The sequence below is a fragment of the Sturnira hondurensis genome, unplaced genomic scaffold, assembly GCF_014824575.4.
Source record: "Sturnira hondurensis isolate 20B ecotype Veracruz unplaced genomic scaffold, ASM1482457v3 Scaffold0018493, whole genome shotgun sequence".
Lineage (NCBI taxonomy): Eukaryota > Metazoa > Chordata > Mammalia > Chiroptera > Phyllostomidae > Sturnira > Sturnira hondurensis.
In genome coordinates this window covers 234,552-251,643 of record NW_028091124.1, presented here as the reverse complement: position 1 = coordinate 251,643, position 17,092 = coordinate 234,552, and the positions used below count along the sequence as shown (strand labels likewise).

The window sequence follows — 17,092 nt, the reverse complement described above, 5'->3', positions numbered from 1 at the left end:
ACCTGCCTCAGTGCCCCCACAGGTGGTCTCTTGGCCACACCCTGAGGGTGTCATCCTTTGCACTTCTTTAAATTCTGCTTCCTTTTTGCTTAACAGCTCCACGTTCTGTCATTCCTGTCTTCTGGCGTCTGACTCTGAGTGGCAGGAGCAAGGTAGCACCTCCAACACGTGTGTTAGAAATCACTCCAGCTGAATGTCCCATTTCATGGCTCACATGTCCCACCCTCCACAGAGCTCGAGAACACGCTAACCAGGGTTTTTGCACTTTATAAAAGAGATCAGCCCCAGCTGGTGTGGCTCAGTGGACTGAGTGCCAGACTGCCAACCAAAGGGTCACCAGTTCAATTCCCGGTCAGGGCACGTGCCTGGGTTGCAGGCCAGGTCCCCAGTAGGGGGTGCTCGAGAGGCAACCACACTGATATTTCTCTCCCTCTCTTTCTCCTTTCTCCTCTCTCTAAAATAAATAAATAAAATCTTTAAAGTTAAAAAAAGGGATCTCCTTTCTCCATTTTCCAGAAACATTCTTTGTTGCCATCTGAGATCTCACTGGAATGGCCCTTACTGTCCGTGTTTGTATAACATCTGCTCCTGGCGGCTCAGGTTTCTCTGAGAGGCACAGGCTTTCTCTCCACTCCTGCTTTCCTCTCTGATCCCCATTTCGCCCCGACACCCCGAGTCCCAGCAGGCCCTGCAGAGCACTACCAGCCTCCACCCATCCCCAGTCTCGGAGCTGCAGAAGGTCCTATGGGGAGTTTGGCTCCAGGCTGGGGCTCCTGGGAGAGTGGTGAGGTCACATGGTGTCTCTTACTGTTGAGAATTTATGAAAATAGAAGTTAATAGTCAGGTGTTGGTATCAAAGTCAGAAAATGGAAAACCCAGGAATGGTATAACCCAAACCCTTTCGTTATTCTTAGAAGTCTGAAAACTCAGGCATTTGGGAGTAAGGAGGAGGCAAAAAGTTGTGGACGGACAGTCCCCTGTGTGGGGTTCAGGCCAGGGTGTGGGTCTCCTAAGCAGAGCACTCTGCCCTGTGCCCGCTGCCCCCTCTGAGTCCGGCCCCTCCTGGAGGTAGTGGGAGCGTGGTTAGTGCCATGGCACGTGGAGAAACCGTAGAGCTGGCAGTGGTATCTGCGTCCCGTCTTCTGTTTCCTCCTCGAGAGAGGGTGTTCCACTGGTTGGGCTGGACACCAGGCCGCAGTGTTTCAAGGGCTGCGGGGGCTGGCAGAGCTGCCCATGCCCGCTGGCCTGCCTGCACAGTCCTCATCACACTGAGAGCAGAGTTGAGGCTGAGCCTCGAGAATGCAGAGAAAACACCACCCCCCGCCCCTGAAGGCAGTGGGCCCCAGAGGGCAGGGACTGCCGCCCCGGTGCAGCTGCTCGTACTTGGTGTGGGCGCAGTCGCAGGCAGCAGAGGACTAGCCCCTGACACAGTGCCTCCTTTGCCAGCCTGTTTCCCCTGATCACTTCTTTGTCATTTTTATTTGGTCTCTTTTTTTAATAATGTATTTCATTGATTATGCCATTACACTTGTCCCCTTCCCCCCTTCATTCCCCTCCACCCTGCACACCCCCTCCTGCCCACATTCCCCCCTTTAGTTCATGTCCATGTGTCATAAGTTCTTTGGCTTCTCCATTTCCTGTACTAGTCATGCCCTCCCCCCTGTCTATTTTCTACCCACCATCTATGCTACTTATTCTCTGTACCTTCTCCCCCCTTCTCCTCCTCTCACTCCCCTGTTGCTAACCCTCCATGTGGTCTCCATTTATGTGGCTCCGCTCCTGATCTAGCTGTCCTCTTGGTTTGCTTTTGTTTTAGGTGTGGTTGTTAATAACTGTGAGTTTGCTGTCCTTTCACTGTTCATATTTTTTATCTTCTTTTTCTTAGATAAGTCTCTTTAACATTCCATATAATAAGGGCTTGGTGATGATGAACTCCTTGAACTTGACTTTATCTGAGAAGTGCTTTATCTGCCCTTCCATTCTAAATGAAAGCTTTGCTGGATAGAGTAATCTGGGATGTAGGTCTTTCGATTTCATGACTTGGAATACTTCCTTCCAGTCCCTTCTTGCCTGTAAGGGCTCTTTTGAGAAATCCGCTGACAGTCTGATGGGAACTCCTTTGTAGGTGACTGTCCCCTTATCTCTTGCTGCTTTTAGGATTCTCTCCTTAATTTTCATCTTGGGTAATGTAATTATGAGGTGCCTTGGTGTGTTCCTCCTTGGGTCCACCTTCTTTGGGACTCTCTGAGCTTCCTGGATTTCCTGAAAGTCTATTTCCTTTTCCAGACTGGGGAAGTTCTCCTTTATAATTTGTTCAAATAAGTGTTCCACTTGTTGCTCTTCCTCTTCCCCTTCTGGTACCCCTATAATTCGGATGTTGGAACGTGTAAAGGTGTCCTGGAGGTTCCTAAGCCTCTCCTCATTTTTTTGATATTTTTTAAAGATTTCATTAATTTATCTTTAGAGGGGGAGGGAAGGAGAGAAATATCAATGTATGGTTGCCTCTCATGCGTCCCCTGCTGGGAACTGGCCTGCAACCCAGGCATGTGCCCTGACTGGGAATCAAAGCATGGTTGTTTGGTTCGCAGGACAACGCTCAATCCACTGAGCTACACCAGCCAGGGCTCAAATTCTTTTTTCTTCATTTCTGTTTGGTTGGTTGTTTCTTCCTTCTGGTCCACTTGATTGATTTTAGTCCCAGTTTGGTTTTCATCGCTATTAGTTCCCTGTTCATTTCCCTTCATTTCACTTAGTGTAGCCGTCCTTTTTTCATCTAATTTGTGACCAAAATCCACCAGTTCTGTGAGCATCCTGATCACCAGTGTTTTGAACTGTGCATCTGATAGGTTGGCTATCTCTTGGTCACTTAGAAGTATTGGCTCTGGGGCTTTGATCTGTTCTTCTGTTTGAGCCATAATTTTTTGGTCTGATCACGCCTATTATGTATGAGTGGCGGAGCCTTAGGTGTTCACCACGGCAGGGCAATAAGTCACTGTGTTGTGACGCTGTGTGTGGGGGTGGGGTCAGAGAGGGAACTATGATACTTGCTCCACTCTCTCTCAGATTTCAGTCCCCTCTGCCGCTTTCCACAAGTAAACTGGCCCCCCCTCCGGTGCTGGTTCCCAGGTGTGTGGACTTGTGTACATTCTAGGACCCTGTGGGTCTCTCCAGTGAACTCTCTGTGAGGCTGGGAGTCTCTCCGGCACCTTTTTAATTGGTGCTTTTAGGCTTTATTTCCTGGCGCTGGAGCCTTGGGTTGCGCGGTCTGTCTTGCTGCCCATTTTCGTCTGTTTTATCTGCACGTGATTGTGTGACCGAGGTCAGCCCCACGCCACCTGTGCGCCCAGGTCTGGCAGCTACCGCCTTTTCCTGCTGCAACCCCTCTCCACTGGCCACCAGCCACCGACTCCGCCCCTATTACCTGTCTGGTTGAATGGTTGTCGGAATTCCGTGCAGTTCCATTTTCTCTCCATTCTGGTTGTGTTTTTGTTTCTAAATCTTTGTTGTCCTTAATTTTGGCTGTGCAAGGAGGCAGTATTTCCACCTACGCCTCCACCTTGGCCGGAAGTCTCCCCTGATCACCTCTGTGCCGTCCGAGCTGGGCTGTTTGCACTGCTGTGATGCTGCTGTCTCTCCTCACAGGGGCCAGACGCCTGCTGAGTCGGACTTCCAGGTGCTGGAGGTAGCCCGGAAGTTGGAGATGTACGGCATCCGGTTTCACAAGGCTTCCGACAGGGAGGGCGCCAAGATTAACCTGGCCGTGTCCCACCTGGGAGTCCTCGTGTTCCAGGTAGGGGCTGGACCGTCTTGGTGTGCCGCTGGGCACGGGGCAAGGGGTTTGTTGTGACGAACAAGGTCTTAGACTTGGAGGAGAGCCTTGCATGTCATCTGATCTGACCTCTCCCCCAGCAGATAGGTTGTCTTCTCGCCCTTGCCCTCACCGACATGGAGCCTGTGCCCCTCAGCACCCAGGCATGTCCTGCTGCTATGCACAGTGAAGCAAAGGCCGCCCCGTAGAACCTGCACCGACACAGGGGCCCTTCCCTGGGGTGGCCTCCAGGTGTGGGTCTGGGCAGAGGGGAGACCGAACACACTAGAAAATACCGAACACGCTGGAAAATGTTGCGTGTGGGCTTATGGAAATTTTGTAGCGCTTGTGTTTGCGTAAATAGGTGCACAAAAGGTGGGTGGGTTCTGTTTGTAGTTGCGTTACGTGTCTTGGGCTCCAGCTGGAGATGCAGGCCCTTCGAGTGTCAGGGTCCGTGGGCCATCCCCAGTCCTGCCCACTGCAGGCCCCTCTCAGGAGGGCCCCGGCTTGGCACCCGTGCACCAGTGCTTGGGTGACCTGCCCACACCGCACTCTTGTGCCAGAGCCTGACTCGGGCTCTTTCTCCAGGACGTTTCAGGGCGTGACCCCTGCAGTGGCTGGTCTGTGCAGGCCCCTGCCCAGGCTCGCTCTCCTTTTCTTTACCTCGCCATCAAATCAGTGTCCTGCCAGAAAAAAAACAATAGTTCACACTAGAGACCTTAGCCACCACACCCTTCCTTCAGGTGGGTGGTCCTGGGTCCTGCAGCTGCGCACACTGATCACTGTCTCTTCATCACAGGTTCTAATCGCATATCTGTCCAAACCCAGCTATTGTCACTTTTCATCATTTGTCACCGGAGAATGTTGAAAAAGCAACATTTTGCTGGAGACTTCCAGAGTGAATGTATTATCTGCTCCCTCAAACCCCTACCAGAATGACAGAGGTGGAATTATTTTTCTTTTTATGTTTAAATAAGAAAGAACACAGACTGGAAAAGAGAACCACAGAAGATGAGAGTATCAACAAAATTCTGGAAGTTGGGAAATGGTAGATGTGTGGAAAAGACTAGAATCCAATGGCCTGTGGAGGGAAAGCTGGGAGCAGGCCAATGTCCCCCCAGGATTGTGCAAAGGCACCTCTTAGCCGCCAGGAGCAGGCTGGGGTTAAAAACAGAGGCCTCTGGTTCTGTCTGTCCGTCTGTCCATGAGGAGACTCGCAGCACTAGATCCAAGCCGGAGCAGCCTCCTCCTCTCGGGGGCTCAGACGTAGGGGTGCCTGGTCGCACCAGCAGGGGGAGAGGGCTTGTGCCCCGAATGTGGCCATGTGTGCCCTGTCCGGTGTGGCGCAGTGGATGGGGCGTCGTCCCACAAACCTAAAGGTCGCTGGTGCCATTCCCAGTCAGGGCACATGCTTGGGTTGCAGGCCAGGTCCCCAGTTGGGGATGTGTGAGAGGCAGCCGATCGATGTTTCTCTCCCTCTCTTCAGCTCTCTAAAATAAATAAATGAAATCTTAAAAAAAGAAAAAGAGACGTGCAGTATGCCAACAGAGAGCAGNAGGGCTTGTGCCCCGAATGTGGCCATGTGTGCCCTGTCCGGTGTGGCGCAGTGGATGGGGCGTCGTCCCACAAACCTAAAGGTCGCTGGTGCCATTCCCAGTCAGGGCACATGCTTGGGTTGCAGGCCAGGTCCCCAGTTGGGGATGTGTGAGAGGCAGCTGATCGATGTTTCTCTCCCTCTCTTCAGCTCTCTAAAAATAAATAAATGAAATCTTAAAAAAAGAAAAAGAGACGTGCAGTATGCCAACAGAGAGCAGCCGGAGCACAAGAGGATGAGAGGTGGGGGGACAGGAGCAGGAGAGGCTGGCAGCACCCAGGCCCCCGCCGGTACCCTGGGGTGGAGCCAGAGCCCCGGGGACGGTGCTGGACGTCACCTGGGAAGAAACTCCGAACCTGAGGCAGGAACTTCCAGGCTGCAAGTGCCTTCACAGTTGAGCAAAAGAGAACATGCGAAGGCCAGTGAGCAGCTGGAGACAGTTGTCGCTTCTCTGTTGTTGCTGTTTCGTTTGGGTCGTTTTGTTTGCTTCTTTTGAGAACATCTTTGAAAATTATCCAGTATTTTACGTTGACAAGAAATTAGAGTCATTTAGCGTTTTGGCCATATTTGGGGGGCTACGAAGCTTCAAGTCTCATTTGGACCCTGCATGTATATCTAGGTTTTGAGGACATCTCTTAAATCAAGAATCTTTTAAATTGAGATATAATTCACATACCCTAAATCTCACCACTTAGAAGTGTACCTTCAGTTGTTTTTAATACATTCACGTCACTGCGCGGTCATCACCACTCCTGACACCAAGGCGTTTTCATCACTTTTACGTGGCTACTGGCAGCAGCCCCTGGCCACCTCTGACCAGCTTCCTGTCTGCATGTCCTCTGGACAGTCCGTGGAGATGGGGACAGGCAGGGGGGCCTCGTGTGCACAGGTGGCCCACGCTGCGCCGCCCTCAGTGCCCCCTTCCCGGGCTGAGGACCTTCTCCGTCTCCCTGAAAGGAAAACGGTCCTTGTCTTGCTGTCTCCGCCTCACATGTGCAGCGTGAATGGCCAAGTGGTCGAGAGCAGAAAATGCCAGGAGAGGACTTGACGTGTTTAGGTATTTTGTGCTGAAACCATTTCAAGCTTAGGTACAGATGTAGAGTGCCTTCCCCCCAGACCCTCACTCCCACGCGGATTTTTCCAGCTGCTCCAGTCTACCGGTCTCAGAACATCCCATCCATCAGGGACTTGCTCCTTTTTTCCCCGAGGCTCATGACCTTGGTGTTTTGGTCGTTTCACAGAACAGAATGGCCATCACATGGGATTGCCTGGGACTTGCCTGAGGCACAGCTTCCCAGGCACGTAGATCGCAGGCATGGTGCTGTGCCTGGTGCACCCAGTGCCGTGGCCTGCGGGACCCTCCTGTCCCAGGGTGTCCACCTGTCCCATTGCTAGTGGTGTCAGCATCGATCCGTGGCCAGATGGGTTTGCTTTTGGTCATTGGTAAGTAGGCTGCGGAGAGAGACTCGGAGACCCCCTCCCCATCTCCCAGTGGGACAAATCACTGTGAAGGTCAGCTAAGGATGACTTCATAAATCCCATCTTTCTACAAGTTTCTTGTTTTTACTGTGGACTTACGGATTTATGTTCAATGTTATATGTTTAATGTTAAACACAATGTTATTATGTTTAATGTTATGTTTAATGTTATACTCACATTAAATTCAAGGTGTAATAATCTGGGTTATAATCTGATACTTTGCAATCTGTTTTTACCATTATTTATTTTGATGTTTAAATCATCCCGCATTCTTCCACCGGAGTCCCTTCAAGCTGGCTCCGGTGTCCTTGTCACATGCCCCCATCATTTTTGACCACTTGTTCACGTTCTTGCACAACAGAATAGTCCAGGTTCACTTTCTACTCTGCCTGCTTCACCCAGGAAGGCCACAGAGCCCTGGTGTGCTGGGTGGGGAGCAGCCCTGAGGAGCCCGGGTCCAAGTGCTCAGTGAGCTGAGTGTCAACACCCAGGGCTCACGCAGGCTTCCCTCCTTTTGGAGAAGCTTACCTCGGAGGAGGCAGCCCTGCCCGGCCTCCACCACTGCCCCCTGTGACCCTCCAGCTTTTTTGCACTTGTGAGCTTCAAAAATGTTAATGTTAACATTAGTAAAAAAATAACTCACAATAAAGCCTTATCAAAGACATCAAGTTATCTTTCCAAAACAGGTAGATAAATTAGCAATAGTAACATTTCAGCTGGGAGCCATTCCAAGTGTTGGTGTGGAATGCCCTGTGCGTGGCTGTGTTGTCTGGTGAGGGTACCTAAATGTTCTCTCTCCTGAGAAGGTGCGTGTCCCTGAGCCTGTGTCTCTTGGATTTCAGTGCACCACCAAAATCAACACCTTCAACTGGTCCAGGGTCCGGAAGCTCAGCTTCAAGAGGAAAAGATTCCTCATCAAACTCCACCCAGAGGTCCACGTAAGTGATTTTGAGCAGCTGTTAAATTGTAAGAGAATGTATTCTGCTAGGACCGTGAATTACTTTGTTGTTCTATGAATCATTTCACCACAATGCACAGAGAATTAAGGGCAGGGTTCAAGTGGGGGTCCTGCAGGGCTCCCCATAGTCAGCCCTGCAGCTCTCTGGTGAGGGCTGCGTGAGGTCCAGGTCTGGCAGGGCTGGGGTGCACCAGGAATGTGCCAGTCTGACAAGCCCCAGGGCTGCCTAGACCTCTGCTTGTTTCTGCCTCTGTGCTCCAGGCAGCGGAGCTGGAGTACAAAGTGTGAGTGCAGCCAGTGCACATGGAACACCCATCTGGAGTGAGCAGAGGGACGGTCCCTGCATTCTGGGCATCTGGGACTCAGAAGTTGACCCTTAAATAGCTCTAGTCGAAGGAGCCTTGATTTTCAGAAAGTAAATGTTCTTTTCTTTTGAGATTTTCAGTCAGTAAAGTAATAATTGCATATGAGTTTCCTGAAGTGAGTAAAAATGGAAAAAGTAAATGTCCGTCCCCTCTGGTAGTTGGCAACAATTCGGTAGTTCACACTATTCAGATGTGTTCAAGTTGTTACATTTGCAGTGTGCAGAGGAGGCTGGGAGAGGAAGCTGAGCTGCCTGTGGGGAGGGGGCTGTTTCACAGCCCTGGAGGCGGATTCGGTGGGCTGGACTGGTCCAGGCCTGGACTGGTCTGGAGCTCTCAAAGCTCCCCTGGAGCAAGGGCTTCATCAGGACCAGGTCACACCACTTGACCAGGTCAAGTGCACCTGCTTGTTCATTATCAGCGTCTCTCTTCTGTAATTGAAAGGAAGTATGAGAAATGCCCAGAACAGATAAAATGCAAGCAAAAGGCTGCTTGTTTTCTCTGGAAGTAACAAAAAATAAAAGTTTCCAGCAATTACTCTGAAAAGATAGGGAAACAAGAGAATTAGGGCTTGAGACACCGCAGCAAAAAATATCACAATATTATGCTGTTCACTGGAAAAGCATAATGTTATGTCCCTGGACACTCGGATCCTTAGACTAATTCTGGGAGTCAAAGCAGTGGAGTCTTTCTGGCAAGTAAAGTGGCGATGTGTTTCCCATGGTGCACCTCTTCAGTGGCTCTGGGCTCCGGGCGCCGGCACACCGTTCCCCGTGGTGTTTGCAGGCCTGCAAAACCACACGCCCTGGATGTCCGAGGCACCCCCAAACAGCACCCCCAGGGAAACAGTGCCGTAATAACAAACACTCGTGCCAGCCACACAGCCGGTGCCCTGGTCTCTGTGGGGAAGTGTAAGGACGCACTCCAGAGTGTTGGCGCCGGTGTTGCTCTGGGCGGCGTGCGTCCTCAGAGGCACACAGCGTGTGTGTGTGTGTGTGTGTGTGTGTGCACTGCGCCTCTTCTCTTAAATGGAGGCGGAACCAGGAGTCTTTACCTACAGTTTTCAGGGGAAGAATCTTCCTAATTTTTAACTTCAGAATAGCATGTTATCTGAACTGCTTCCTATATGTTGTGCTTGAATTAGTGACTTGGGCCTTTGTGTTTGTGTCTAGGGACCTTACCAGGACACACTGGAGTTCTTGTTGGGTAGCAGGGATGAGTGTAAGAACTTCTGGAAGATCTGTGTGGAGTATCACACCTTTTTTAGGCTCTTTGATCAACCGAAGCCAAAAGCGAAAGCCGTCTTCTTCAGCAGGGGCTCCTCCTTCAGATACAGGTGGGGCCACACTCCCCTCCCCACCACACCCGCCCTCCCCCTCCCTCTGCCCTGGGCTCTGGCTGCTTGGCTGAGCCAAGTTTTTCCGGTTTTCCCTGGTCAAGAAAACTGTTTTGAGGCGTTTCAGAGACTTAGTGCAGAAGACAGCTATTGTCAAACTGAGAAAGCATAGCAGATAAAGTAGTGGAAAAAACTGACTTAATAAAAACTTTGTTGAGAAAATCGGTGATGCTTACTACAGAGCACAACTTTAAAGTGTACGTAAGGTTTATAAGGAAGGATGGTCAAGTCTTACTGCCCTTTGCCTGCACGAAAAATTAATGCCGCAAATGACTGTCAATCCCGTCTTTTAATACCTGGACTTCCCCCCACAGTGGGAGAACTCAGAAACAGCTCGTGGACTATGTCCGAGATGGTGTAGTGAGGAGAGCGCCCTATGAGAGGTGAGCTCTGGGGTCTGCAGGGGCCACAGGTGTGCTTTTAACATTAATATTTTAACTGTTCCAACCTTTGTTTGAATAAGTCATTTCCAATTCATAAATGTGTATTTTGACACTTGAGTTCTATTTTTTATAGTGAATTTATGGTATCTCTATGTAATTATTGTACAGGGTATGGTATTTTAATTTCTTTCTTTTAAGATTTTATTTCTTTATTTTTAGAGGGGAAGGGAGGGAGAGAAATATCATTGTATGGTTGCTTCTTGTGCACCCCCTACTGGAGACCTGGCCCACAAGCCAGGCTTGTGCCCTAACTGGTAATTGAACCAGTGACCCTTTGCTTCACAGTCCAGTGCTCAGTCCACTGAGCCACACTGGCCAGGGCAGTATTTGCGTTTCCGGTGTGTTTAGCTTAGCGTGTACGTTCTCACACAGTAAACTTTCGATCTGAACTCTCACTTGTTCCTCGTGGAGTTTCTCCTTCAGTGTGAGAGGACACTTTCCCTCTTCTGGGGTGTGTATTTTTTGTTTTCTGTTGTTGCCTTTTGTCCCCCTGCCCGTTCCTAGTTCGATGCCTTCTGTCCGAGCCTCAGCCATGTGTCTGTGTGAGCTCTTCCTCGGGCCACCACGGAGAGGGGCTCACCGCTTGTTTTCTCTTTGCAGAAGGCACAGCCGGCTGCGGACGCCCAGCCACGCTCTGACTACAGAGCTGCCAAAGCAGGTGAGTCCATCCTGGTCACACAGACACCATGTCAGTCACCTGCACTCTTTCAGGAAATGATCTGGCAATGGCGATCAAGGGTCTTAAAATTAGCTGTATCACTTACGCAGCCAATCCCGGCCTCAGGCTCTGTTCACACAGGAGTCCTGAGTGAGGGGCGAAGGCTCTGGGCATGAGACGGCTGTCACGGGCTCACCGCAGGTTGAACACAGATGCAGGGGACAGAGGGCTGGCGTGGCCACCCTCACGGGACCCTCCTTCAGCCCTTGGGGCGGGCGAGGGCTGCTCTTGTCCCCTCACTGTCAGCGACCTTCACCTTCTCTTTGGACATGCACTGATGCTTGTTGGCAGGAAAACAACTGGGTTAATACTGCTTCTTTTTTATAAGCTTCATCTGTCCAGTGCCAGCTTGGGGAAATGACTTACCTAATTAAGTGGATTCTCTGAAAGGGATATTTTTGGTACTAAAGGCTAACACTGAGGCAACAAATTGATATCTCTCGGTGTTTGGCGTGATTACGACTGTATTAAAACAGAACTATACATAGGCACACACAGTGTATAGAAAACATTTGGCCACAGTGGCCCAAAACGTGACAGCAGTGTGGGGCACAGGACCGTGGGCACCCCCTTCCCCAAGGTCTCCTCGTGTTTCGTGTCGACCTTCCTCGGCGAGCATGTCTGTAGGGAGAATGTCACTCTTCTCGTGCAAGATCGTAACTGCTCATGCAGCTACGAAGTTTCACGCTTGGAACTTTCTGTTCCTGCCCAGTGTCAGCTTTCACTGGCAGTTTGTCGTTGACTCTGCAGCAGCATCTCCAGAAGCTACGCTTGTCCCTCATGCGTGAACGCTCACATGTCCCAGACTTCTGAGTTTTTCAAAGAAAAACATTCTCTAACTCTCCTAGGTATGTTTCATATTTAGGAATTTCTTAAGTCCGTTGTAATTAAAATAATTTATTTTTGTTTCTTTAACAAAGTTCAAACTTATGAGTGGTATGAGTAGTCTAAAAACTACATTTAAGCTTTCAGTGCTCTGATACTGTTGTTGGAAAGCCACGAGAGAGCGTTGGATGTGGCCGAGTAAGAGGAAGTGACATTACGAACATTCGAAACAGACAGGTCTCAGGGCTGTGGGCAACTGTTTTGTCCCTGAAAGCTTGGTCATTCTTCCTTCCGCCATCACGCCTGCCTCCCGAGTGCCCTGCCCCATCACTGCATGTGGTCTGGCCCCCCCTGCTGTGGGTGGTGTGGCGAGTTCTGCAGGCACAAGGAGGCTCTGTGTCCAGGGTGCAGGGTGGCAAGCGGGGCTGCCTGCCGTTTCTGGCCGCTGTCCTTGGCGTCCCCACTTGCGAGCCTTGGCCCCTCACCCTGGGGCTGCTCCACTTCTCCCCAGTCGCCTTGGGCTCCAGGCCACTTCATTGCCCGTGTGCCCATCCACACACCTCAGGCCCACGGGGTCGCTCTGACATGAGCGTAGGGGGCCACCTGCACTGCCTCTCCTGCCAGTGCTCGCAGTGGGGCCTTATTAGCTGAGTGGCTGGCTCAGTTGCTCTGTAGCTGACTTCTCACACCCCTGGGAAAGTGGCAGACACCCAGGAGCCTTCTGGTGCAGCCTCGGGGTGACATGGGTGCTAAGGGCACCCAGGCTGCAGGCGGCCAGTGTCCTGGGAGGGGCGTCTGTGTGCTGTAGGCTTGTGCTTCTACGGAGAAAGGAGCAGAAGGACCCTGGTCCTTGTGGAACCCTGTCTGTGTGGCCAAGCACTTTGCTGGGGAGTGGTGTGGAAGTGGGGGCTCGCTAACTCGGGCTCAGTGAGTCCTGTGGTGGTTCGTGAAATGATGTCCTTGTTTTTCTCTTAACTTTGACCCCTAGAGCATCTCATTCACCGAGGGCCTCAGGACTTCTGTGTCCCTGTCGTCAACACCTGCCTCCTGCTTCTCGGCCCCAGCCTCCCCTATGGCCCCTCCCGGCCAGCTCAGTGTCACGGACGCCCTGACGGAACCCCTGGCTCCCCACACCAAGAGGCTGGCTGCAGAGAAGAGCCGTGGAGCCATGGAAGGCCCCAACGCGAGACAGGCCCTGGTCCCCGGGCCCCCTGCCCTCCAGCCTTGCCAAGGTGTCGGGTTTTGTCATGCTATGAGGAGTCCCAGCCCCAGTGGTCCCAGGGGGCAGAGTCGTGGGGGCATAGACCGGGGGGCAGCGGGGGCCGGCAGGGGCCACGGAGCTGCTGCTGCTGGTAAAAACGACCACCGTGAGGCAGACCTGTCCGTGGGCTCATTTTCCTCCACAGGGGAGTCCCTGCCTGACCAGCAGGGCGGCGGGGGGGGCCCCATTTTCACATTGACAAGCGCCCAGCTTCAGGTGTCCGAGGAGTTCATAGATGACGACCCGGCAGACATCTCTTTCTTTGCCGGAGGCTCCGAGGCGTTCTCATGCCCCTACAGAAGCCTGGTCCTCCAGGCGCCTCTGTGTGGCCGCCCGGGCTCTGCCCAGTCGAGCCCGGACAGGTGCTCCATTGAGGCGGTGCCTGTGAGCATAGAGCGTGGCTTCGAGTTTGGGGGCGAGAGTGGCTTTGGCGGCGTGCACCCCTCAGACACGTCGGAGCTGTTGGAGGTGAAGGCCCAGGCCAGCCTGATGCAGAGCCTGCTGAGCCCGTCTGAGAGCAGCTCCCTCAGGAACAACCGGTCCCTGAGCAGCTCCCTCAGCCACCTCCCGCTGCTCGGCCTGTCCGCCCACCAGTCCGAGGCCAGCTCCATGGCCAACTTCCCGGCCTGCTCGGTGCGCTCCGAGGCCAGCTCAGCCTTCCAGTTCTCTGACATCCTCGACCAGCTAGAGCAGCTTGGCTGCCCACCCACCACGGCCGACGACTCCAGCAGCAGCGAGGCCGACTCCTGGGGCTCCGAGCCTGAGGCACCCCTGGATGTCAGCCTGTTTTTCAGCAGCCCTTTTGCACAGAGCAGTGGAGAAAGAGTCATTTTCGATTTGCAGAGCAGTGTGCAGAATGTGAGTCTAGGCGAGCGGGTGGATAAGAGCCCGTGTTGACCACTTCCTGCCTGCTCCCCTTGTGCAGCCAGTGAGCTCGGGCTGCTGGCTTCGTGTCCATGGCCCGGCAGTCCCTCCCCTAAATCTCTGATTGATCCTTCTGACTGAATGTCACAGAATTCAGACTTTCACTTGGAATGATGTTTAAAATGGCACCAAGTTTGAAATAGATGCTGTTGGCCACTAGTCCCCCAGGAGCTGGAGAATTTGTCTTGCAGCTTTATTTTTCTGGTTGAGCGTCGATTCGGCTGAAAGCTGGTGCCACCCACTTTGAACATCACAGAGCCCTGACGTGTGTGGACCCGCGATAGAGTGTGTGTCTTCTGCCTCCTGGGGCTGCCTGTTAAGACGAGGCACGCTGCCAAGCCTCATCAGGACGGAGGCCTTGCCTGGCTTGTCCAGCCACTGCACAGAGTCCCGAGGAGGCCACGTCTTTGTGGCAGGTTCCCTGGGACTGCCGGGTGTCTCAGTGCCAAAGACACCACCCCATTCGTGACTTCAGACCCGGGGAGAGTTTAGACACTGGGCCTGGAGAGGATTGGTTAAGACCCCACTGAACTGTTCCCTTCTGTTGAGCCAATGTGGGGTGTCATAGGTGTTTGTAGAAAAAGCAGAACCAAACCAGACACACTGGTTGGCTTCAGAACCGTTTCATTTGGATTGACAGAGTGGGTTGTTTGCTAAAATGAACAGGCATCCCAGGGAGCCCTGAATGTTGAGGGGCTCCCTCTCTCCTCAGGAGAATTGTCCCTTGTAGGACAGGGGCTGTGTGACATTTTGTTGCCAGCCATGTCTGTGGCCCGTCATGGACATGGGCCATCCCCAGGCAGTGGAAGCAGCAGGCCCACGGTGCCCAGTCCAGGCTGCTGTGAGAGGGGCGGTGCCCACGGCCCACCGTGCCCTGCACGCCCATCCGCGGACAGCAGGGAGACTGCGGCCACACACCGGTTGTGCTGGGATTCGATTCTGTCTTCTGGGTTTGTGTGGTTCGTCCTTCCTGCTCTCACCTAGGACTGCAATGCCACTTTCAAAGGTTCTGAGCCTGTTTTCTTCCAAGTCCTGAGGTGACTCTAAGCCTCTGGCCTCTGCTCCTTGTGAGGCTGCGTCTAGGTCTGGGTGGGCTTGCTGTGTGACCCTAGGTGCTCGGGAACTTGGAATGTCCCTGGGCCTGTTGTGATGGTCTGTCCTTCTCATCAGTGCTAACCCTGGATCCCCAGGGCTAGGGCTAAATGCTCTGAGTCATTTCCCACTTCTGTAGCTGCCTTAACCCGCCTTGCCTTCTGGCCCATGCCCTGGTCACTGGGCTGGTATCTGGGGTGATCGGCTGCTGTCCGCCCCTCAGCTCCACCCTCCTGTGCGCTGCAGGTACTTGGCCGTCGCCCCGAGGTGGCTGGCTGACCTGTGTGGCAAACTCTGATGGGGAAGGTGGCCACTCATCAGAGAAGCATGTTCGGACGTTTTGTTTTTCCCTCTGTGTCTCTCAGAAAGCAAACCTGGGGTTGGTTGGTGAAGACAGTTAACACGTTCCACCTAGAGTGCTTTCCTGGGGCCTCAGCCGTCCTGTGCGGGCTGCCACGTCCTGCGTGCGCTGCAGCCCAAGGATGCTGTTGCCTGGCGAGTTGTCCTTGTTTCCTTCAGGGACCCACACCCCTGTGGGAGCGGGAGGCCAGAGGGGGTTAAGCCAGCGATGCAGGCAGTGGGGGGTTTACCGGAGGGAGGGAGGGAGGGGGCCAAACCCTTCCCTGAGCACTCTGCCTCCCGAAGCTGGACCACACCCTGCCCCCTCCTCCTGCTTCTGCAGAACTTCGCGGGGGTCCTGGCTCGCTGACCACTTTCCCCTGAACTTCTGCACGTTGTCTGAGACATACCCACTCACAGCCACCCAGACCAGTGAGGACAGGCGCACGTTCACCCCTCGTCCGAAGTGCGCATACCGCCTGACTTGCTCGCATCAAGGTCCCGAGGGCGTCTGCCTGCCACACGTGGCTGGCAGCTCTCAGGTCCCCTGTCCCTAGAAGACCCCCTTTTGTGCCAGTGACTTGTGGAACACGGGGACTGTGCTGATGAAGGGTTACCTGTTTGATAAGACCTCAATGAAGTTTTACATTTTACTTTCCAACGAGTTCTTAATATTTTTAAGTTCATGGCTTTTCCTTTACAGTGAAATTATTTCAGAGTCAGCTGTGGCTTCTCTGGTCGCTGCTCCTGGCTCTTCACTTCCGAGGGAGCAAAGTGTAGCCCCGCCCAAGAAGGACTCCTCTAAGAACAGAGGACAAGCGGGCCTGAAGGGCCATGTTTTCTGCCCACATCATGGCTTTCTGCTTGTGGTGGGCCGTTCCAGCGGTGGCCTTGTTCTGCTCCATCCCGGTGAGAGATGGTTTGCAGTAAATACTCAGATGTCCATGACAGCCCGGACTGAGGGGCTCTGGGGGACCCTGGGCCCCCCGATGGTGGCTGATCGTGAGAAGCCCCTGTGTCTTGCAGCCTGAGGCAGGTGGTCCCGGGCCCCTGAGCACGGTAGTTGTTCAGACTTGAAGGAGACGAGTGTGGATTCATGTTGCCAGCTGCTGAGAGTGTGTGACTGAGAAGTACCTGCAAGGTGTTGACAGTTTGCTTTCGGTCTGTTGAGGTCTGTTGAGCTCAGTCTCACACCCGACGGTAGCTGCCCCACGTCCAGCGCCGTCCCCTTGCCTCCACCCCCCAGCAGGCTGGGCCTGCTGTCCCCACTGTGCCCTCCTCTAATCAGGCACCCTGCTTCACGCGGAATATTTATGTTTATAGGCCACCAAGTCCATTTTTGCATTTAAGCTTTCAGATCCAGGTGCCGCTCACCAGCCCGCATGCCGATGTGCCTGTCACCACAGCACCGCTCTGTGCCGGGGAGAGCGTTGTGCCAAGTGGATACGGTGCGCGGGAGCGGAGTGCCTGTTTCCTCCAAGTGCGGAGTCGGGTCAGGGCTCCCCTAATAGTAGTAACGAGAGAGAGATGGGCAGTGAAAACAGCACCCCCAAAAGGCGTATTCTGAAGACAGTTAAACCTGTGGGTCATGTCCCTTTACAGAGGCCCTTTGAGTTGCGTGGGCTCTGCTCTCAGGGCAGGCTCTCTGCTCCTGCTGCCTGGCGGGGCCCGGGAGGTGTGCAGGGCTGCAGCGTGGGCTGTGTGGTGCACGGGACAGCATGTTAGCTGCGCCCCTACCTGTGATATGCAGGTGATACCTGGTGCCAATTCCCACACCTTCACAGCAGGGTCGTTCCCTCTTGGTTCACAGAACCTAAAGAAATCCATTACTAGAACAATTACTTTACAGACAACAATGTTAATGCTTTCTCAGGCACTTAAAATTAAGGATT

The 17,092-nt window shown here is 53.1% G+C and overlaps 1 protein-coding gene across 3 annotated transcripts in view; it reads left to right on the top strand.

The window, feature by feature from the left end:
- The window catches only part of FARP2 (FERM, ARH/RhoGEF and pleckstrin domain protein 2), an 86,816-nt gene that overhangs the window by 37,544 nt on the left and 32,180 nt on the right, over window positions 1–17,092 (top strand). For all 3 annotated transcript variants that reach the window (XM_037069269.1, XM_037069267.1, XM_037069268.1), the window contains exons 8-13: window positions 3,643–3,790; window positions 7,725–7,820; window positions 9,375–9,538; window positions 9,913–9,981; window positions 10,642–10,699; window positions 12,573–12,816. In XM_037069269.1, the coding sequence (XP_036925164.1) occupies window positions 3,643–3,790; window positions 7,725–7,820; window positions 9,375–9,538; window positions 9,913–9,981; window positions 10,642–10,699; window positions 12,573–12,816 (779 nt within the window). The remainder of the gene's footprint in view (window positions 1–3,642; window positions 3,791–7,724; window positions 7,821–9,374; window positions 9,539–9,912; window positions 9,982–10,641; window positions 10,700–12,572; window positions 12,817–17,092) is intronic.